Source organism: Chlamydotis macqueenii, chromosome 9 (genome assembly GCF_036417535.1).
Source record: "Chlamydotis macqueenii isolate bChlMac1 chromosome 9, bChlMac1.mat, whole genome shotgun sequence".
NCBI classification, from domain to species: Eukaryota; Metazoa; Chordata; class Aves; order Otidiformes; family Otididae; genus Chlamydotis; species Chlamydotis macqueenii.
The window spans coordinates 9,411,244-9,434,443 of record NC_141564.1 but is presented as its reverse complement, the minus strand read 5'-3'; the positions used below and the strand labels follow the sequence as shown (position 1 = coordinate 9,434,443).

Genomic DNA, 23,200 nt, shown 5'->3' with positions numbered 1-23,200 from the left:
AAAAACCTGTGCCAAGAAAATTCCTTCTCCTGGCTTTCTGCAGCAAGCAACCTCCAATAGGGATTGCTGAGAATAAAGTCACTTCATTTACAAACCGGAGAGCCAAATCTGATAGACATCAAAATTCGAGGTAAGTCAAGGAGCGATGGAGCGCTGCCAGTTCCCCAAATGAATATTCATGGCAAATACTCACCCAGCTCCGCACCGAAGAGAAGCCGGCAGCAGAAAGGCTGCCTCTGGGAAGGGGAAGGAGAGGGATCAGGCTTATTTCATCATTTTTATTGAGTGCAATTTTCTCTTTAGTACAATATTCTCTGAAAGTTACTGTTACAAACTCCGACAATTTCAACACAATCAACAAATTGGGGAAGGGGACAGGGGGAGAAGGGCAAAAAAAATTACAAGGGGTGAAATTTTTTACAGACATCTCACTGGTTATGTACAGGACAGGGTACGGCCAGCTGGTCCAGGGAACGCCGCGGCTCGGGGGGGACAGGGCTCCCGGGATGCTATGGAGACCTCCCGGATCATCATCTGGTGGGTGGCGCAGGGAGTGGTCCCCAGAGACCCGTGACCATCCCCTCTCTGGCACTGCTGCCCGGCTGCAATGCTGGACTCAACGCCCCTGCAAGATAAGAGGGAAGGAAAGGAAAAGAGGGTGAGAATAAGCAGGTTCCACGCTTGGAGATGCAGCACCTCCCCCCAAAAAACAGGCTGCTCTTTCACAGTTGAGACCTGCCGTGATGCTGAGCCTCTCCACAGCCCCCTGCCCCACAGCGTAAGATAAGGCTGTGTCTGCTGTAAGGCTTCTTACAGCAGATACAGCCTCTCAAAAAAAAAGAGAAAAAAAAAAAAAAAGCAGCAGTGATTAATTAATATGCTGTCAGAAAACTGACGATTTCACTGAAAGCTCTCAATTTTTCCTTGGGGGAAAAAAAAAGGAATGGAAGAGACACTTTTCTTTATGAAGCTGAGATGCTTCGAAGGCTGAGACTTGATTTTGGGGGCGGGAGGGTTACCGTGGCCACCAGCAGTGAAGATGTTTTCCCCCCGCCTCTCACTGCAACATGAGCACCCCCAGGTCTAAAGCAGGAGCAAGCCACCAGGCACCATGAAATCACTTTTTCCAGTGTAACAAAAAATACCCATTTTCTCCGCTGCTGGGGGAAGCCAGGTCTCCGACCCAGAAGAGCAGCCCCAGGAGCAGCTCCTTCTCACCCTGCAACCAACAAGTGCAGTGCAGCAGCTAAATCCTATTATTTAGCCACTTTGTGGAGAGGCAAAGATGCTTTTAATATACAATTGCACCTCGGAAGCATAAAGGCGCCACATTACATAACAAAGCAATTGACCGCTGCGTCCCTTCGCTGGGCCACCGATAACTGGGGCTGACTGGCATAATTATTGCCGGGCATCTCTGTGCCTCTCCGAACATACTGATGCTTTCAAAGAACAACTCCAGCTGTGTCTGACATTTCATTTCTATTAAAATTCATTATTCTCCTGAATGAAAATAATTTTTTTTTTTTAGCAAACCCAGGTAGTAATGAAACTTTTATTCAGTAATTTAGAGTTTGGCAGAAAAAGGGTAAGAGAAATTGAGATGATCTCAAAAAAAAAAAAAAGCTTTGGCTGAGGGAAAAGATACTGCTGTGTATTTCTTATGCACCAGGGTCCATTTTTGGTGCCGCACTCAGAGATTCTGTCTCATGGTTCCCATTAGCATTAATCTGAGCAGAACAGCTAAACAGCTGGAAACAAGGAACGACAGAACACAAGCAATATTTTATGAAAGGCAGCAGACACAGGGGGTGTCAGACGATGCGGAACTTGCCGCCAAGCTGGGCGGGCCCCTGGGGACCAGTGTAAATCAGGGCGGTTGCACCCAAGTCAGTGCCGTGACAGCGATTTTTATCAGCGGCAGATTCGGCCACATTAAAGATGGGCTCCGGCCTCAGGTGCTGCTCCCCGCTCTGCCACCGCCTTCCCCCAGCAGCCTTCCCCAGCTTACTTAGCCACGGCCACCCAACCCACCTGGCAGCACTGCAGCCAGGGAAGGCTCCGGGGGTTTACATTCCCCTGGGGAGCCTGCACCTTCCCCAGCATGGCGGCTGCCGGCTCGGCTCTCCCGCAGCAGCTCCAGACATTCCCTTCGCCCTGGCAAAAATGATCAGATACAGCCACAGTTGATTTTGGTCGATCCCAAAGGATCAATCTCCAAGGTCCCGAGGCCCAGGTCATGAGCAGGCAGGGGAAGCTGGGGAGGGGGCAGCGCTGCTGAGCATCCCCCAGGTACGCAGCCACCAAATCACCCCTCCATCACACATCCTCCTCCCCGTGCTCTGGCATGGAAGCCCCTGCAAAGCAGCACGGCACGGCACAGAGGACTTTGATCTCAGCTTGTAAGTGCTGGCATGACACAAACAGCAATAAAAAGGCCACATCTGTGAGACGAGAAGGCATCCCGTAAGGGAAAGTGCAATCAGCATCAGCGTGGCTGGGATGGGGGCAGCGTGCCAGCCCATGGGCGCTCTCCCTTTCCACATTCATGGGAATGGGGCACCCAGGGCAGAATCACAAATACCCAAAACAATCAGAGGATGACGGCACTGCAAACCCCACTGCTGCTCCCAAGCTCTGTCACAGAAAAAAGGAGCAGCGGGTGGGGGAAGAGACAGAGGCATGCACGGAGCTGCCCTCAGCTCTGGGAGCGCCCCAAAGCCATCGCTGTATCACTCCTCACCCAACCCTTTTGCAAAGGGGAGTCGCACCTCGCCGCCATTCCCCTGGCCCACCAGGGCAGGAGCCTCCTAGCGCCCCATCCCCATCCGGGGTCAGGACACGGTGCTGCTGCCGAGACACTAACCCCAGCCAGAAAACCAGAGCCTGGGTCTCAGACCACCAGCAGCCTCTGGCTGTGGACATCTCCTCAAAATAATCTGAAAAGGATTTCAACCAAAGCATGGTGGGGAAAAATAACCAAATAAACTGATGCGCCCACGTTTCACAGTCACCTGCCCACGGAAGCCCCTGCGAAGCTCCAAGTCCATGTTTCCAACGCGAGGCTCTTCAGACAACCCTCAGCATGGTCTGCACCTCCCACTGTCAGTCCCGCTCGGTGCTAATTAGCATTGATAATTGCACTGATAGTGATCATAATTTGCCTGCCCTCTCTCCCCACCTTTGTGCAAGGGCTCAATTGCCTAATGAGACCCCTGAGGATAATCATCGAGAGGAACAGGTTCACCCCCATCGTGATGGGGACGGGAGCGCAGAGAAGGGAAAGCCACAGCCCGGGCTGCCAGACGGGGAAAGCTGCCGAGCCTTGTTTACTTCGGGACATAGAGAAAGAGTTCACTCCAATTAATTTTTTTTAAGTGGATAGTCGTTAATCCCCATACACTTATCTAGAATTAACGCAGCCTTAAGTAGATTTTTGCCTAATCCACTTCCAGGCCACCCCAAAAGGGCGCGTCTGTTTTGGGAAGGAGCGGAGTTCAGCTAATCCACTTAAAATACACGCAGCTGGCTTATTCAGATTAACCTCCTCCAGCATTTCCCTCCAGAGAGCCAGGAGATCTCAACGCCATCCTACCTCTGCCACCAGCGGGGCCACCTCATCCACAGTCATCTCACCCAGCAATGGCGCTGGTTTCTCCTCCACTTCCTGTGTGTTAGGGAGTGCTTGGATGTCCCTAAAACAGCCACTACAGCCACTACAGCAGAGCCATGCAGCGGGGGACGGACAGCCAGGGGCTTAACGGCATTTTTAAACGCTGATGGTCAGGGAGGAGGAGGAGAGCAGAAGCTGCAGAGAAGCTCAGACACAGACAGGGACGGAGCGAGCAGCTCTACCCAGGCTGGAGGGATGCTCACGATGCTGCTCCACAGAGGACAGCCAGCCAAAGCCCTGTGGCACAGGTGGCCCTGGGACACCATCCCCAGAGTGCCAGCAGCTCCGACAACCCAGAAAGACCCAGGTGAAAGTCAGATGCATTCCCATCCCCAGCACTGATGTGCTTCTCTGATGCAAGGTGCAGCCAGTACACCACAGCAGGAGGATTAGGCCCCCCTGGATCTTTAAAGGTCCCTTCCAACACAAATCAATTCTATGAAAAACTTGAGCCAAAATAGGAGCAGTGAGAAAACTGCTGATTGTGTGAAACACCTCACTGTGGGAGTCCCGTTGGTGTGGACTTCACCTCTCCTTCATCATCACTCAGGAAGTTTCTGGCTCTTCCAAAATTGAGAGGAACTTTGCTGGGAACCACCAGAAAAGATCTCCTTCAGGCTCTTTGAAAATAATTTGGAAGGCACCTAAGCTGTAATTAGACCAGCATCCATCCTGGCAGGATCTTTCATACAAGAGGCACCAAAGCAGATGATGACACGGGCGTTAAATAGCCCCCTGCAGCCCTTCATGCAGCAGGGACGTTATGGGAGCAGAAGATGCACAGCACCTGGATGAGCACACGTGCTGGATGTGAAACCCTGGCCCCAAGCGCCCGCCTTTCCATCTGCAGTTTAACAAGGACGGGTGGCCTTGGAGCTACAGTACGTTTCTGAGAGCTTGAAAATCCGCCGCAGGGTCTGTAAATCCATTCCTTGTCTTAGAAACCCATTGATTCTTTTTTTTTTTTAAGTCAAAGTCAATGTTTAAGAGTAATGATTTCAAGTGAACAGAAAAGTGGTTCAAATATATTTGAGCCGATATGGATCGGAGGCAAAGGCCTTAATTCAGACTCTTAAAAAATGCAAACGTGTCTGTCCACATCGCAGAACAATGGTTGGTGAGTCGGGTGGTGAGTCGGCGCAAAATAACCTTCACAGGTGATGACCAATGATCTGTCCTACACCACGGGCCAGCTGTGATGCTCCCCTGGCTCCCGTGGGGATGTCCTTGGCTGGCAGGCAGGGATGCCAGCAAGGATCCAGCCAGCTCCACTGGTGAGACCTCTGCCAATCAAACCCAAAACAACCCTTCCCTCCCTCCAAATCAAACACCCAGGAGCAGCAACCTCCACGTCGGCTCATCTGGAAGCTGTCATCGCCCTGCGGAGGAGCAGAGAGCAGGAGGGGAGATCCCGCGGGGCTCAGGCTGGCATGCACGGAGCTCCTGGAGCAGAGACGGAGGAGAAGGGAAGGGGGACGGGGGAACGAGAGCCCTGTTTTCTCCTAAGGAAAGGAGTATTGCAAGCACCAAAAGCTGACAGGCTTGGAAATAAAGGCCTGAGCTCGCTCTTATTTAAAAACCGGCTGCCTGCTGTTTTCATCGCAAGCCCCGCTCTGACTTGCAGTAACATTTAAAATTAAATATACATAAGTGCTTTCAAAGAACTGTTAATTTGAAGGTCATTAAATGGAATAAAATACATTCCTTTTTTTTTTTCTAGAAAGAGGCACATAATAATGCTATTAATACAGGCTCCTCTGCCACCTTCAAAAGCTCGCTCTCGCCCTGGATGCACGAGGGGCTGAGTTCACCTTCGCTTGCAGCGGCACGACAGCTCATTTTAATTACTGCTATTGAGAAAGCGGCTGCCTCCTCCATCACGCGCAGCACAGCCCAACAGGGGTGGGGTTGTATAAAAGACACAGCAAAGCCCAGGGGAAACAATGCAGCTGAACTGCCAGCGGGGATTTCTGGGGGGGAGGATGAGGGGAGCAACACTGCGGCACTGGTGCTGGCGGATGCAGAAGGGAGAGGGCAATTTGAAGCCAACTTGCAACACCCAGTCCAGACATGAACATCTTGCCCAGCAATTCTCATACCAAGACCTTAGGCCAAGCTCAGAGAGGGGTTTTGTAGCAAAAAGTCCCTTTTTTTTGATGTAACACTACATGCAAAAAGACAAAGCCAACACAGATGCACAAAAAAACCCTAAAAAAAGAGACAAAAGGGTTGAGGTTTTTGCAGTTGCCATAGAAATGTAGAGAAGGAGCTGACAACTGCAAAGTGTTTCCGTGAGGATAGGATCAGGGGTGAGTTCGAGGTGGGCTCACTTGAAGGTGACCCGGGCGAGCGGCCGCATCCATGGGCCGCTGCTCAGCGCAGAGGCGGGATGCAGCCAGAGAAACAAGGCGCCGCAGCAGAGCTTCAGCTACAAGCAGTGTCTGGGGGCCAGGATCCACCCTGGCCCTGGGGTCTACCAGTGAAGCGCACCTCCCAGCACCTGGCAGATGAACCCATAGGTGAGTGAATGGATGAACTCCAGCCCAGAGGAAAAGTCTGTAGAGTTGGTTCATTTCCATCAGAAATGTCTTTTTCTTCTGTTTCTGCGTAAACCAAAACTTGGGGAATGAGAAAATAATTTTTGAGACATCCCTTTCCCTTCGGGGTCAAAGAAAGGAACTCCAACAGTGACCACAGCATGCATCAGAAGAAGGTGTGAAATGGGAGCTTTCATTTTTGGACCACGCTTGGTGGTTTTATTTTTCTTCTCTTTTTTTTTTAACTAATTCTTTCCCCACATTTGGCAGGGCCCCTCCACGTTGGCAAAGCATCAAATGGACCCAAATCTGCATCAGTCCTTGGTCCATACAAAAACAGCAGCAGCTGTAAGGCAGAGCCTCCTGTCCCATCTCTGCACAAGGCGAAGCCAGAGCATCATCTCAACAACTTCTACATCACTATTTTGCACTTTCCCCCTTGTTTTCTGTTACCAAATCATAAAACTGAAAGCTTTCAGTGAAATCCTCTATTTTCATTGAAAAGCCTTCTATTTAAAGGCAAGAGAGCAGGTAGCCCATGGTGGCCCTCCTTTGGGTAACATCTTGACAGCAAACCCCTTGGCCAGCTTTGCCTCAGCACAGAAGGGGTCGCAGTCCTGGGGCCCAGATGTTTCCTTCCCACGCTGACGCCCACAGCACAAATTTATCCTTGGCTAGAAACCTGCCTGCAGCCACCCTCCAGTGTGCAGGGGAGCAGCAGCACTTCGTCCACGGGTGTGTGGCAGCATGGGCGAGTTGAGGGCTGGGGAAGGTAACGAATATCATCCGCCCTGGGGAATCAAACCAAGAGGTAAAGCAGGACACAGCATCTCTGAGAGCACCTGGACAAGCGGGTTTATCCACTCGTGAGTACCCAGTCTGCTGGGCTGGGTGGGCAAGACTGAATGCTTTATATTAAAGGTTTTAAATTAAAAAAGGGCTGTGATGCTGTCGCATCGTCCCTCCACAGCCCCTGACACAGAGCAGAGCTGCAGGACCAGCTGCCTCGCAGGTGCTCACGCAGCCAGGTGACACGCAGCAGGGGAGTCATAAAGGCAGAGTTTTGATATTTAGCCTGTGTCGCTGTCATTCGTTTCTTTAAATGCCTTTAGCTTCCTTCTAATAAAAGAGAAATCATAAAAAAAAAAACCCCACAAAGGATCCTTCACCGCCAGCGAATATCAATGTGGTGCAGCATCGTATTAGTATGCACGGCACCTGCTCCATCTGCATGTTATATTTGGCGTGACAACATCCTGGAATACAGATTTAGGCCGTGAGTATCCCAAGAGGTGTTAGCGATGGTCTATCAGACAGGGCGAGGAGTAGTCTCTGCTGTTGTAAACAAGGGGTATTTTTCTCTGCCTCTTTCTCTGGGGGGAGTTCAGTGATTTGAAACAAGCTCATTCCTGCATCTTGTTAGTTCCTGTTCCTCATCAGAGCAGCAGGTCATCCTCCTTAGATGATTAAAGAAATAAAATTGGAGGTGTACGGAGCACCCCATCACCAGGGTCCTTCATCTGCTGGTGGTGTCAGCCTTCATCCTCCCAAACTAAGCACTCCCTTTCCCTGCTCCGCATGAGATTCACAGGGGTCCTACAAGACTGCAACCCAATTGTCCCAGCACAGGGGACAAAGCACCCAGGACACATGGAAAGGTGCTGGCAGCAGGCAGAGGAATGGCTCATCCCCTTGCATTTGCTGGCAGCAAGCAAATCTGGTGAGGCATCTCCATGGTGTGGACAGACGTGGAGCAATTCCATGGTGCAGACAGATGTGGACATCCCCACGGCACAGACACACACAAGGCATCCTCATGGCACAGCTGGATGTGGGGCATCTCCACAGCACAGGAGGATGTGGGACATCCCCACGACATGGATGGATACTGGGCATCCCCACGGTGCAAGCAGATGTGGGGCATCCCCATGGGTGGGGACAGATGTGTGAGGAGGATAAAGGGTTTGTACACTTATGAGCCACCACGCCACCAAATTTCAGCAGGGACCGGCAGCCCTCAAGGCACGGCTGGGCAGCCCGCCCACACCGCCACTCCGCCTGCCACACGGGTACCGCTTGCCGCCAGCACAGTGTCTGCAAGAGCGCAGTGATGGATCATTACAACCCGCACACAACCGTCTAAGTAAAAGCCTTATTAAGAGTTCATTCATTTTATAAACTCTCAGCGCGATCCACAGAGGGAAGTTAGATTGCCCAGTCATACAATATTCTGTGTAAACACCGACACGTGTCTAGCAATTTTAAGTAGATCAATTTGCAAAGGAGACCAACAGTGGAACAAAAATAAAATAAAAATCAAATTAAACACAGGGAAACATTCACTGGGAGAGGCTGGAAGGAAGCAAGATGAAAAATACAGAGGAGGAGGACAGATGGACGGACAGAAATACATGAGACAAACGGACCTACCTCTGAAGCCATGAAACCTAAATCTGTAATTCAGTATCAAAATCCTTAGGTCCACAAGATGGGGAAAAAAAGTCCTCCATAGCCATCTTCTGCACATCGCTGAGGCTCTGGAGGCCTTAGCAGTCTGTTTCCCAGAGCATCTCTCCTCCTTCTCCAGCAGTCATCAACCCAGTCACAGCCATGCGGCAGCTCCGTTGGTCCCATCCTGTCCCTGCTGCGCCAACCAGCCCTTGGCATCCTCCTCCCTCCCCACCTGCTGGATGTTGAGCACTTGGGCTGCGGGCACAACACTCGGCCCTGCCCAGACTGGGAATCGGCCGCCCACTGGCCGTAGGGTCAGCGGTGATCTTCGGTTATGGACAAGCAGTGAGTCCACAGTAGGTTGACAACGTACAAACGCGCACGAGCGCACACACACACGGGAACACCTCTTTCCATTTTCCAGGATGGATTTTTTTTTTTTAATCCTTTTTTTTCCTTTTTGCAAAAAAAATGCAAGCAAAAGAGAAAAAAAAATAACCCAAGGTTTTCTATTGAAGGTACATCTCTTCTTCAATATGAAGACATTAACTGGATTGAGTCGGATCCCCCATGCAGTGGTCAGCAAAGTCCTTTGGTAGTTGCCAGAGCGGCACCCGGGTAGGACAGCAGGGAGCTGCGGACACGTCTGAGGACACTTCCACTCGGTCCGTGAGCAGAGAGAGGAGCAGGGAGAGCAGGGAAAGCCAGGGCAGGGAGGGAGGGCAAAAGAAGAAAAGAAAAGTAAGGTGGTTTCTCCAGACGGGATGCTCCATCTTGTGCCTCTCCCTTCCCCAACAGCCCCTTCCTCTTTCTCAGTTTCGACCACTGCTCACTGGTGGCAGAACTGGAGTCTGGTCTCTAGGGTTTGGGTTTGCTTCCCCAATGCACATTGGTTTGTCTTCATTGTTTTTTGTTTGCTTTTTGTTTTGTTTTTTTTTAAATATATGATTTGTACATATTTATATGTATTTATACGCTGTTCCCCATGACATTGGTAAGTGTGCTTCTGTTGGTGAGGAACGGAAGTCACCAGTTGGAGATGAGTCCCAGGAACATCCTTCGTCTGCGGTCACAGTCCACAGGCAGCGGCAGCACCTCTCCAAACGCTGCCCCACGGCACCTGTCAGCTCCTCTCCTCCCACCTCAGCCCCTCACTGCACGCCCTCCCCGACCCCTCCCTGTCGAACAAGGGACGTCATGCCATCGAGGTCGGAGATTGACTCATCTGTACTCGCATGGACTGGACGCTGTTCAGGATCTTCTTCTGGTGCCCAGCCAAAGTCACTCCTATTCTCAGGAGGTCTCTGGAAGACAGACAGAGGAATATCAATGGGCAGCTGAAGACTGGTATATCTGTTTTGCTGTCTCAAGTAAGGTGAGGGATGTAAGCTCAGCTGGTGCACACCCTTCAGCAGAACAGCCACAGAGCCCAAGTGCAGCCCTGTGAGCCTCACTTGGGGCGAGGCGGGACTGAGAGTAGGGAGACACCCGTACACTGACCCCAAAATGGTGAACATGGCCACCTCCAGACTCAGGGTGCTTCTGCTGACTGGTGTGATGGATGCTCACACCCTTCCTTTGCAAGTGCCTTGAAAAAGGTGCCTTGAACTGACCTTCCCACCTCTCTGCAACCACAACCCACCCCAGGCAGCACCCAGCTTTTGGGCAGCAATGATGCAACACCCAGCTTTTGGGCAGCAATGATGCAACACCCAACTCACTCAGATGTCATCTGGGCAACGAGCTGCAGGGAGGTGAAGCCAGCGGTCAGGAAGCTGTCCCGGTACTGGCTCATCTTCACGGCGCTCAGCCAGTCATCTACTGAGGTAAAGGCAGTGAAGTCGGGGATGGAGCGGTCAAGGAGGGGCTGAGAAGGCCTGCAACAGGACACAACACTGGCAACAAGCCCAGCTGGCACCGAGAAGCTGCCACGCATGAGCCCAGCTGGTGCACAGATACGCTCCCCAATTCACTTCCCTGCACCCTTGTGCTCCCCTCCGCATTGCTCTGCTCCTGGCACATGCCTGAGACAAGGAAGGCTACGAGGAAGGCCCATCCCGTGGGAATACCGCTCTACCAAGCAGCGCTTTGCAACCCCACACGTTGTAGCCCAGTTGTGGGAGCCACAGGGACGGAGGCACCAGCAGAGCAGACACTGCATCCATATGGTCACATGCCATAAAGAATCAATAGCAGAGAATTATTGCTGTTGCTCGACTGAAAACTACATGTTCTTTGTCTGACTGTCAGGCAGAGCAAAGACAGAAACCTCCCGCGCCTGGCAAACGATTTATGAATTCCTGTCCTTTCTCCCAGCAGCACGAGCCGCTCGGGGAGCCTTTCGCCATGGCTTAGGATGCTGACACGAGAGCATTCCCCGCACGCCAGGACACTCACACAGCGGTGATGGTAGCCACAGTTTTGAGGCTTGCCGGGTTGCGGATCATTTTATCTAGCGTGTTGACTATCTCGGTGAAGCGCGGGCGGGTGTTGCGGTCTTTCTGCCAACAGTCCAGCATCAGCTGGTGCAGGGCAGAGGGACAGTCCATGGGCGGCGGGAGCCGGTAATCCTGCTCGATCGCGTTGATGACCTGCAGGGCAGCAGGGGAGAAAGCAGCACATGAGGACAAGGGACTTGGAGGTCTCACGTAGGGAGAGCCACGGTGAGCCACCCGTGCCGCTCCTCTCTCTGAGCTGAGCTGCCTGTGCAGGCAGAGGTGTCGCAGGCAGCGCTGCCGCAGGCCGGGAAGGCAGCTGCCAGCCCATTTGATCATCGGCAAAAAGGAGCAGGAGGAGACGCTCCTGGCTCTGACGGAGCTGGGGCTCTCAGAGGTTAATCTCCACTCTGATGCTCCACACACCGCAGTTCCTCCCGGCAGAGAGCTGCCACTCATTATCTCAGCAGATCGCATCGGAGTACAGCAGTCCAACTACCAAAGCTCTTTCCCTGCTCGTAAACCCTCTGAACATTTTCAAAGGCTCTGCAGCTTGCTGAAGTCCAATTACCAGCCCACTGGCTTTTCTTCCCAATTTCCCTCCTTGCATCCTCTCGCTTGCCAGTCTGTTTCATCTCCGAAACCGAGCGCTGCCGAGGCATGGGAAGGAGCAGATAGCCATTCAGGCAGAGCTTTCTTTTGGGAACGAGCCCCTCCCCCACCTCCCAGAGCTGTATGGATGACTCCCAGTGCTTACGTCTTGGTTGGACATGTCCCAGTAGGGCCTCTCCCCGAACGACATCACCTCCCACATGACGATGCCGTAGCTCCAGACGTCGCTGGCCGAAGTGAACTTGCGGTAGGCGATGGCCTCCGGTGCTGTCCACCTGACGGGGATCTTCCCCCCCTGTAGAAAAAGGGAGAGCAGCTGAGAAACGGCTCCCTTGGCGGAGGAGCCTGGACACCCACGAGCCAGGGTTGGAGCCATCTCACACACCCCCAGCCACCGGTCCCTGGGGACCCCACAGAGGAGCGGGCAGGTGGCATCCGATGCAATGAGGCAGAAGCCAAAAACGCCTCCATGAATTTATCTCATACCTGCACAAAAGGGTATAGCTAAACAGAACAAAAGGGTTTATCCCACTCAGATGTCACCTTCAAGTGTCACCTCCCTGCTCCCGCTGCCCTGCAGGACCTGGCACATCCATGGCCTGTCCCCAGGTCCCTTCCCAGGGAGACATCAGGTGACAAGGGCTACACAGGACTGCGCTACTGCTCATCTCAGGTAAGGAGCCAGCGGTATCTCAAGCCATTCCATCAAGCTAGGGCAGGTGCCAGCTCCTGGCAGGACAGGAAGGGCTGGAGGTCATGCCAAGGGGTCAGGGATGCTGTGGAGGGGCAGCACTTACAGAGGGACTGCTCCCCCTGGGCAAGCACCGCTAAACCAGCAGCAAAAAGAGCCAAGGGATGAAGGAAAACCACAGACATGCATGGTATTTACTCCGGGCAGAATTGCATTGTAAATCGTTTAGTGCAATTGTTTCCCGTAGCCTTCCCGACGAAGCGTCAGCTGCTCTTGAAGGATGAATGGCAAAAAATTTGATTTGAATAACTACAAATGGAGAAATTAACTGCTAGGTTGTTTTTCCTGCCTTTTCCCCAGAGCTAAAAACCTGCTGTGGGAGGCAGAGTGATGTAATCGCAGGCACAGCATCACTTCCCAGCTGCTGGGGAGATCTATTATGGCCTAAATTAAATAAAAACATAGATGAGATAATCTCTTTTATCTCTAAAGGTGGGGAAAGGCTACTTCGTGCCTCATGCCAGCAGCTACTGCCGGGGTCTTTGAACAAAAAATAAATGATGGGTGTCTGTTCAAAGGCCACTGCCTGCAGGATGGGTGTGGGCAGGGAGCGGGGCAGGTCCGAGGAGAGGGCAAATGTCCCAACAAGCAGGGGAGGAAGAGTGAGGGGCTGCAGCTAGGCCAAAATACGAAGCTAGCCTCAAAGGCACCTCTGTGGGTTTCCCATTTTGGAGGCTGAAGCCAACCCCGCGTCTGGGCACAGCTCAGCAGCCCACACACTGCTGCAGGAGTCGGTGTAGCCTTGTGTTTGCACCCAACACATGCTCTTTTAGTTAATTGATTAGATGAGGTCAAAGGATTGCTCATCCCCTTCTCCTCTGTTCATCCTCAACATCAGTAAGGGTATCACAAGCCCACTGGAAGGAGGAAGGCTGTGGTGGGGAGCTGGGGGTTCCCCTGGGGCAGTGGGGAGCAAGGGGAAAGCGAGGCTGCCAGTACTGACAAATGAGTTAATTAAGGAGAGAAGGGTGCCTGGGGAACGGTGGAGCTCCCATTAGGCTTATCTCTTTAATTAATACCTGGAACAATTTTCCAGCAGAGAAAGGCAGACCAGGCCTGGGGCACTGGGGGAAGAGGAGTTAAAACGCCACTGCTGTGCCATTGGGAGATGCTGTGATCTCCTTGCCTCTCCTTCCCGGTGTCTCCAAGGACTCCTCTGTGCACTTTACCTCCATGGAGGGAGGGAAGAGGCTCATCTGGAAACTGCTAAGGGCAGAAAGGTGCTTGAGGAGGAGGGAGACAGAAAACTCACAAAAGGGAGGAAGAGAAAGGAGGGGGGAAAAAAGGATGATGGGCGGGAACCACAGCCAGGGTTTCTGGGCCACAAGCCTACATAGTGGGAACCCTCCTGAGATGCTCCCACCCAGGGAAGAAGCCTCAAGGTATACGCACAGCACCCTTCTCCCAGGTTCAGCTAGCAGTGGGTGCAGGGAGGCACGAGGGATGCTGAGGAAGACAAAATCTTGTGAGAGGTACTTACCAAGGAGCTGGTGTAGGTGGGGTCGGACGTATCGTCCTGCAGGTAGCGCGAGAGGCCAAAGTCCGACACTTTGCACACCAGGTTGCTGTTGACCAGGATGTTCCTGGCAGCCAGATCTCGGTGCACGTAATTCATCTCTGCAAGATACTTCATCCCGGCAGCAATTCCTCTGAGCATCCCCACCAGCTGGATCACTGTGAACTGCCCGTCGTTTTGCTGCGACAGGAAAGAGCAGGCAGAGGAGTGAGCGTGTAGACCCCACCACGGGACCAGAGCTGCTCATCCCCAACCTTAGGAGGACATGGCACCTCCCAAGAGGACTGTCCAGCTGCCTTGCCATGCCTGATTAAAGCAGAGGCATGCCAGCACAAAACACATGAGTTTTGGGGGTGTACGGCACACTGCAACAACCTCCCAAGCTAAGGAAACATACTGGGATTTATGGAACAGGATGCCAGCACCTTGTTCCCAAATCCCACAGCTAAACAACAGCCCACACGGCCCCACCTCGCCTTACCCGCAGGAACGAGTCCAGGGCCCCATTCTCCATGAACTCTGTGATGATCATGACCGGTCGGCTTTTGGTCACCACCCCTTCCAGCCGAATGATGTTGGGGTGGTCGAACTGCCCCATGATGCTGGCCTCGCTCAGGAAATCCCGGCGCTGCTTCTCGGAGTAGCCAGCTTTGAGCGTTTTGATGGCCACATAGATCTCCCGCTTGCTGGGCAACTTCAGGCGTCCTTTATACACTTCTCCAAACTCCCCTGCAAGTGCAAGAGCATCCACTACCACCTCCTCCTCCACATAAAATATTGCGAAGAGTAATGGTACCTTGAGCTGCTTGGTTTCCAAACCAATCAGCTGAGAAATACCAGCCAGTTAACACTTCAGCAATGCACTCCTCTATAAATCTACTCGCCTGTCCTCTTTAAAAGTGGAAATGTCTGCTGCTGAGGACGTGTTTGGGCTTGCAACCTCCTCCAAGGTGACAGAATCCAGCACTGACAGAAGTGGAGGCTAAGGCTGCTCTTGCAAACCCCTGTGAGGATTTGCAGAGCAAGAGCATCAACATTTAAGGACTACCTCAAATATGAGGTGTCAGTGTTGATAATCTCTGTTGCCTTTTTGCACATCATTTATCTTCGAATGGAAAATAATTGGTCTGTTTTCATTGCTGCCCTCTTATTTAAAATACAGAGAAAGCATCCTCTCATTTTCAGCTGGAGAGCTTTTCCTTCACCAAGGCAAAATTTGCCTGTGGAGGGATTACATTTAATTCAGGTTTGCAGCCACTTTGCCTTGATAAGCAGCAAAGGGATGCTGATACATCGCTGAACCTGATCCCGACCAAACTAGCTCATGGCTTTCTTTGCAGCTTTCCTCCTGCTTCTCACTTTCTCTTCTATGAGTACAACATACTTATTTAAAAATGGCAATAAAAGCAGCACAGATGACATACAGATACGTGCACGTGTGTGTATATATACATATGTATGGGAATATGGCACAGACTAAAGCGAGATCTGGCTTTTTCTTGTTATCTCATGGAAAAGCCAAGTAGGAAATCCCAAGAGGTCCTGCAGTCACCCAGTGAATATGTGCATGGAGCCTTTCCCACCTCAGAGGAATTTTGAGAGCAGAAACTAACCTCATATCCACCCTAACTCATCACAAAGCCAGGAAAGCCTGATGTTTCAAGGCTTCCTTGAGGGTTTTTCTTGGTGAAGGATCGGCAGGTGCATCCCCAGAAAATTGTTCCAGGTGGGTGTCTGGCCACGCAGGACCATTGGAGAGGGCAGGGAGGGACGGGCAGCAGGGGACAGCGAGACTCACCTGCTCCAATGACTTCTTCAATCTTCACAAAGGATACATCGATCTCCTTGGCAAACTCTCGGACCGCCTCATTGGGGTCCTCATAAGTGAAAGGGTCGATGTAGATCTTCATCCCTGGAGAACCTTGTTGTGGGAAATTTGGGAGCAATAGCAAAAGGGAGAGAAAACCAAGAGCAGTTGTGCCATGGCCAGAAACTGGAAACCCTCGTGTCCTCACACTCTCTGCACATCCATTAAGACACATGCCTGCACTACCTCCATAGACTCTTATTGTCCTCTTTAGGCCCCTGCTCCACCTGACCTTCCCCTGCATCCTCTCCTCTCCCTCTCTGCTCTCCACTCCCTCACCATTATCCTTCCTCTTCCTCCTCCCCAGCGATGGAGAGCAGTTACAGACCTGAAATACAATAGCTGGCTTTACGGTGAGGGCTTTACAAGGCTCCATGCATTAGTGAAGAAATATTTATTTACCCAAAAAGGTCTCTGATAGCTTTGTGGCGGCTACTAAATTGACAGAGTGCAGCAATTATAATCAACAACCTGTATGGAGCCATAAAGTACAGCTTGGCCGACCTCCGAGTCAAGTGCGCGGTCCCTCGCACAGGGGCAATGTGCGGCAGCAGGATCTGGCCACGCTGCAGGGAGATGCAGCAAGTGGGCTCTTCCCCTTTTCAAACGGGGGACAAATCAAAACAAACTCCCATATTCCCCAAATGAGGTCTTCAGACATCGTGTTTGGGGGCTCAACGGGGCACGGGCGTGATACTGTGGTCTCCAATGGGGACCCTTGTGGAGGTTCAGCCTCCTGTACCATTTTTGACCCGAAAAGGAGACCAGGGATGGCATAGCAGCCCCTCAAGGTCATCTCTGGAGGAGACCAGGAGAGACACCACTGCCTAGTCCTCCTCCTTGAGGTATCTCACCCTTATGGTGATTAACAGTGTTTGATCGTGCTGTTAAGGACCTCACCAAGGGCCACAATCCCGTCGTGCTGGCACTTCCTGGAGCCCTTCTAGATCTGACACAGATGAATGTGTGGACCACAGCATCGCCTCTGCACGGCTCCGCGCCAGGAATCTAAATCAGCTCCCAGCTGCTTTGCAAGTTTGCCAGCAAGTAGTTTGGGAGGAGGCAGGAAAGCCTCGCAGCAGGGCACTGCTGGTGCAAAACAGCCTCAGAGGGAAATCCGCTTGCAGGGCCCCCGGGACTCGGAAGGAACCAGGCAGGAGCATCCTCCTTCCCAAAAGGGGCGTTTGGGGCAAAAGCCCTGTGCCTCGGAGGCAGGCGGGGAAGGCTGCAATGAAGCCATCTGTGCATCTCCCAGTTCATAAATCCCTTTATGGCTCTGTCTTATACACTTTAACTGCCCCATAAATTTTTTTACAAGAGCAGCTGATGCTCCAGCCAGGATTACAAAGGGATTTACAGGATCGTAACCGAGACTGACTCACTGATCAAAATATTGAAGAAATAAAGGAGACAATAATGCCAAAGTTTCCTGCCCACTGTCAACACAGGCTGCTTTTCAAACACCCTCTGACGTGACCTGGGGTCTGCCTGTGGGCTCAGTAAACACCCGGTTCAGCTCCCTCACGATCCCCATCCCATCTGAATGAGTGGGAGTAGGGCACCTAAACCCACTACTCATCTCTGCAAACCTCAGCCATTTGCCCATCATCGCCACGCCGGCAAAAGCTGGGCGGAACGCTGGGTACCAGAGCACAACATCAATGGCAACCCGTGCTGAGCCTGCCCGCAAAGAGAGCTCCGTGCTCTTACAGTTGCCCCGATACTCCCAGAAACTGGATTAGGCCGTTTATCACTACCGCAGACCATGGCAAATTTTTTATCACTCTTCAAAAGTTGAAGCACTCTGCACCGCGACCCTGACTCCAGCGTTAGATTACTTTCAACATCATTTTTCCTTGGGAATAAATATCTTTGGGACAGAGAAAAACCCCTCCTTGCTGAATTGCTGCTGCTTCAACAGGGTGCTTTCCCTATTTCCCTATCTCAAAGCTCCTGGCGAAACGGTGTCAGAGGTAAAGCATGAGAAATTACAACCTAAGAGACCCCCCATCTCGCTCCAAAACCCACTGGGGGAAGTCCTTGCCAGCAGCAGGCAGCCGGTGATCCCAGGGGGCTCGCAGGAGGGACCGCAGAGCCGCGCCGGGGAGGCTCTAACTGCCACGCCACTAAACGCGCGGGTGATTTGTTCCGGCGGATGCGTTTGTTACTCCATTAGTCGCTCACCACAAATTTGCCACCTGTTTTGCTCGAGTGTCTGCAATAACCGAGCGCCTGGAGGCTTGCTAACCTTGAAAGGGCTTTGCTGCGCATCCGGCAGCCCCGGCACTCAGATTTCGGGCATCGACCCTCGCATCACCCAGCTTTAAAAACTAAACACAGACGCTCGCTTCATGGCTTTCCTACCTGGCTTGAACACTCTGGGTTCTGGGGTGCTTGGGGCGAGCTAGGGATGCACACAGGGTGGGGAATGTTTCAAAACAGGAGGAAAACTGGAAAAATAAGTCCACCTGCAGCCCAACATGGACTTAGCCATCAGGCATCAAATAAATCTTCCCCCACCACTCACGGTGCAGAAACAAAAAGAAAAGAGGGAGGAAAAGCACAGGTCCATTGTATTTAAGTATCAGTTGGTGATGTTTAGAAAACAATTTATCATTTGCTGGGAGGTTTATGGCCCCTCACAGCCCTGCCATCACGCTGGGAGGGTTTGGTATGAAGCTGAGAGGATCAAAATAGATCTAGTAGGCTGTTGCTGGCTTGGCTGGGCTCTCCTGGCTGCCTCCAAACCCTTTCCTTCCCTGTCAGCCCTCCTGTTTTCTCTGCCAGGCTGATCGCTCACCCAGCCTGTGCCTCCCTTCCCTGGCCATCCTTCATGCATCCCACTGCCAGCCCTTTTCCCCAAGCAGATGCCCAGGAGCCAGGGACAGTTTCTTCCCGCAAGGCAGCAAAAGGCACCTGGGAGGTATTTTTAGGAGTGTAAATGGGATTTACGCCCCGTGGGGACGGGGCATGGAGCCTGCAGGCACCGGGTGGCGACTCCTCATCCCCTGGAGCTACTGCTTTGCTGCTGTATGATCATTCCCAGTGATCACAACAGCCCACTGGCAGCTTTACCAGGGGCTGGAGGAGCACCTGAGCACACTATACACAACAGATGCCTCCAATTTATTCTGCTGCACAGCTTCACCAACCACAAAGGTGTCTTAGGAAAAGGCCCATCAAGCTCAGGCTCTCCTAGTTGTCTGCCAAGGGGATCAGCAGCCCAAAGCCAGCTGAACCCTCCCCAGTCACTGGCTGCACATCCTTCCCAGAGCAGGCGGCAGGGCAAGTAGCTGCCACGCACCCAGAAGGACAGAAGCAATACGAGCCACCAGCCCCCACTCCCTGGCTATGGTCCCAATATTCGGAGTCCCTTTAGCGGTAAGAGCAGCCCAGCACTGATCCTGGTCTGGGCAGAGCCTGTGGCAGGAGATCAGGAGCTCATCCCTCCTTTGCACACTGCCTCTCTCCTTGCCTTCCTCCTCTTGGAGTCTTCACAGCATCCTGTCCCCATGCCTTGTCCCCCTATATCCCCCCTGCCCCTTATGTCCCTCTGTCCCTCCAAATCCATCTCCATCCCCCAAATCCCTCCTGTTGCTTTTATTTTCCCACCCACCACTGCAAAACCCCCACAGACAGCCTGACACACAGCTGTGGACATCTCTGCTCCCACCCTATGGTCCTCTCCATCTGCCCCACGGGGCTTTCATCCCGCCACCATGCATGTTGGAAGGTGCAGGAGTGAGACATATGCCAGCTGCAGGTTCAGAAGTGTTTCCCTTGCCCACTTTTCCTCACTCACCTCGCCCAGTGCTGTAGTGCTGCAATTTATCGCTGTACACTGCCTCCTTGCTGTAGGCGCGCTTCCTGGGAGAAAAGGGGAGAAAAAAGCCAGGCTTGAGGGATGAGTGGCTGGTGACGGCCCCGAACCACTCCCCTGCCAGCAACACTCAGCGAGCAGGGACAGCTCAGTGCTCTCTCCAGCTACAGGGGTCCCCTGTCCCTCCCTTCCTACCCCAAATCTCTCCCAGCTGCATCTCATCACTTCCGCCTTCCAGGGATGCAGCATCCCATGGGGACCTACCTGCTGCAGACGATGGAAATGGCCACCAGCGAGACGATGAAAACCACCCCAGCTGCTGCGGACCCCGCGATCAAAGGCAGCTGCTCTCTCAGTTCTGACTTGTAGTCATCTGCAAGAGACGAGAGACACGGTGAATTCTCCCTTGCATACTCATGGATTAAGAACAGCCTCCTGGGAAGGGGTCTTGTAACACCCCCTCTCATTCCATGGGTGCTGCTCCCATGGGAGGGTGGTGGGACAAGGGAGATCCAGGCAGGAGCATTGATTGAGGCAGGTGATGAGCCAGTGCTGTGTTTACAAGGAATGATTGTCACGTTCAGCTCGTACGTGTTTTGGGTTAAAAATATGGAAGAGAAGGTCCTGGGAATCAAGTCAAACCAACAGTGTGTGGGTCTAGTTTCCCAAAGAGACATTTAAAAGGTGGCTTTGTTCATGTCCCTGGGGCTTCTCTTCCCTCAATAAATTTAAACCTCTTAGTCATTTCAACCAAATTTAACACTGGGTCTCACAGACACAAAGGTCCTATGCATTCCAGGAAAGGAGGGAGAGAAGAGACCCTATTAATAACCAACCAGATGGGGAAGGCTGTGCCAGGATTTCACTCATATTAGACACTAGAGAGTCCACCACACAACAGTTAACCTTGAGAGAGAGGCGCCCAGGAGAATCCGCCTTTGCTGCACGTCTGCTTGCAGACGGACTGGTCTCTACACCTCGAAAGATGGCACAAGCCAACTCCTTTTGCAGAGCTGCAGCAACCACAGCGTTCCTTCCACATTGAGCATCCTTCAAACCCCCCTGCATCCTCTCGTTGACCCGCTGTGTCCACCAGCAGCAGGCTGGGGTGAAAGCCGAGGTGGCACAGGGAGGACTGGACATGCCTCGAGCAACCCTGAGAAAGCCATTTGCCACGTCCATGTGTCTCCCTCCATTTTCCCCTTCTCCTGCCCTGCCCCATGAGTGGTGTGGCTAGCCATAGTCGTGTGGGTGGATGGTATTCAGCAGACTCCACAACTCCTGTGGGCTTCTGCAGCCCTCCAGAAACACCCCCCTTTCCAACCATCCCCAGCAAGGTCTGCCAGGTTGTGCCAGCAGCCACAAGCAAGGGTTAAAATAAAATTCACTCCAAAAGAAAGCATTTAGCACCTTTTTATCTGTATTTTTCTACTCTGCAGTTAATTACCAGCAGCTAGATTTCTCTCTTGCATGCTGCTTAAATCCTGAGAAATTCTCATCTAACAATCAATTATTATTTAATAATCTACGCTATCCATTCTTATTAAATTTCAATTAATTGCTTATTTGAGGCAGGATTTTTCTTCTCGCTTTTGAATCCTGAACATTCGAGGCACTGGAGTGGTTTATTACCACTTCCTTCCCTTCCGTCTCCCTGCGTGTTTTTCCTTTCCCACCCCAGCTGGCACTCGACACAAGCGCAAGCACGGCACGACTCGCTTTTAAGAAAGAAGGAAAGTTTTAGAAAAGACAGCCAGTGGGGCTGGGACCCATGGAGTCACCTAAGTGGAGCAGGAACTGTGCTGGCAAAGGCAAGGAAGGGGCTTCTTGCAGGGACTTCAGCTCCCCCAATGTCTGGAGGGATAGGAGGACCATGAAAGAAGCCTTGTATCTTTCACCAACTTCTACGTTTGTCCCAAAACTGACATTAATGGAAAACCCTTCCACGAGTCACTAGTCTCTAAAGGAATCTAGAGTTTGTGGGTGCAGGAAGGGCTGGGGCCAGAAGAACAACAGCCTGACTTTGGTAAGGAGGCCAGAAGAAGCCATGAAGACCATGAGCGGGGCCTTTCCCTTGGACACACCACCTCAGGGTGGAGAATCAGTGTTTAGAGATGGGTCTGACCCATCCAGCTTTGCCCTGATGGCTCAGATGCAGCTCCAAGCACCCTAGGAGAGCATCCCTGGAGCTGACCAAGAGTCCTTCCTCTGAGGGTCAACAAGCCTCTGCTCCTGTCGCCTTGCCATGCCAGACTCAAAGCTGGTGGCAGGGGGACTCTGCCACCACGGTCAGAGGCAGGAAAGACAAAAAATGCAGCTAAATAGCAGGGGAGAAAACAGAGCTAAGAGATTTAAAGCAGATTACTCCTCCAGCTGGCGATTAATAAGACATCGCTGTAAATCACCTGGCTTTTGCCACGCTGCCCACTGGGAGAGAGGTTTGCAGAGACAAGTTCGTTTAATCCAATTAGAGCTCGAAGCTGTCACTGGAAAGACAGCCATCCCCCCTTCACCTCCCTGTCCCCCCCTCCCAAACTCACCATCCGTCAGCGTCTGGAAGCACATCTTCCCGCTGTACTTGCCGTAGCCAGCCACGGTGCGGGCTCGCACCTGCACCACGTACACCATGCCGGGGCGCAGCCCCTCGATCCTGGCTGTGTTGGTCTGGCTGCGGGCCATGGAGGAGTTGTACTCGTTGTGGTCCTGTGGGCACAGCCAAGAGAGACAGTCAGCAGGGAGAGAGGACAGCGGTGGGGACAATGTGCCCTGCAGCTCCCCCATCCCTGTTGATGGCAGGGATGAGGTTTATCTGCAGGGGGATAAAGTGGTGGCCCTGGCTCTGCTCCAAAAGGACAAGCACTGGATCCTGGGTAAGGTAACTCAGACCCTCCTGGTTGCCCTCAACCCACAGAAACAGGAGCCACAAGCTCTTATGGGCCTCCGGGGAGCTAGGAAGGTCCTCACAGCACCTGCCTCCCAGGCAGCCCCCCTGGTCCCACCATAGCAAAGAGTATGGAACAGTGGGGGGAAACAATAAGAATACTCAGAGCAAAAATGCTCAAGAGCAGCAAATTTGTCCTCTTCAAACCACCAATGTCCTTGTACATTTATACAGTTACCGAAATGCTGTAACATGCCCTACAATAATCCGCTCGAGCCGCTTCAAGAGCAACTTGCCTCCGCCAAGAGCTCCAGCCCCTACGGTCCCTGCTCTGCAGCCTGCTCTTTTGCTAAACCTTGGTGGAAACGTCATGCATCTCAAATCTCATTTTTTTGCAACGTTCCCCAGTGATATGCCATAAAGGGGCTGCTGGTGAAATCATCTAATTATTCACATTTAGCAGAATTCATTAAAGCTGGCAAGACGCGGGAGGGATGGAACAGCTTGGGCTCGGCACGGTTCACCGCAAGGGTCGAAAGCATGTCCCCTGCGGGGAAGGATGGCTGCCAGTGAAACGACCTGGCAGGAGGCAGTGATCCAGGACAGGGACAACCCTGATAACCTTCGCTGGTCCTCGCTGTTCCTCTCCTTTCCTCC

General features: G+C 52.4%; 1 protein-coding gene across 1 annotated transcript in view; it reads right to left on the bottom strand.

Moving 5' to 3' along the window:
- Window positions 1–263: 263 nt before the first annotated feature.
- EPHB1 (EPH receptor B1) overlaps window positions 264–23,200 on the bottom strand; it is an 82,215-nt gene continuing 59,278 nt past the window's right edge. The window contains exons 7-17 of the mRNA XM_086755095.1: window positions 22,203–22,365; window positions 19,927–20,035; window positions 19,645–19,709; window positions 15,774–15,896; window positions 14,457–14,704; window positions 13,940–14,155; window positions 11,854–12,003; window positions 11,059–11,252; window positions 10,383–10,538; window positions 8,641–9,965; window positions 264–625 (exon numbers count right to left, since the gene is read on the bottom strand). Coding sequence (XP_086611221.1) covers window positions 9,857–9,965; window positions 10,383–10,538; window positions 11,059–11,252; window positions 11,854–12,003; window positions 13,940–14,155; window positions 14,457–14,704; window positions 15,774–15,896; window positions 19,645–19,709; window positions 19,927–20,035; window positions 22,203–22,365 — 1,533 coding nt within the window. The 3' untranslated portion in view covers window positions 264–625; window positions 8,641–9,856. The remainder of the gene's footprint in view (window positions 626–8,640; window positions 9,966–10,382; window positions 10,539–11,058; window positions 11,253–11,853; window positions 12,004–13,939; window positions 14,156–14,456; window positions 14,705–15,773; window positions 15,897–19,644; window positions 19,710–19,926; window positions 20,036–22,202; window positions 22,366–23,200) is intronic.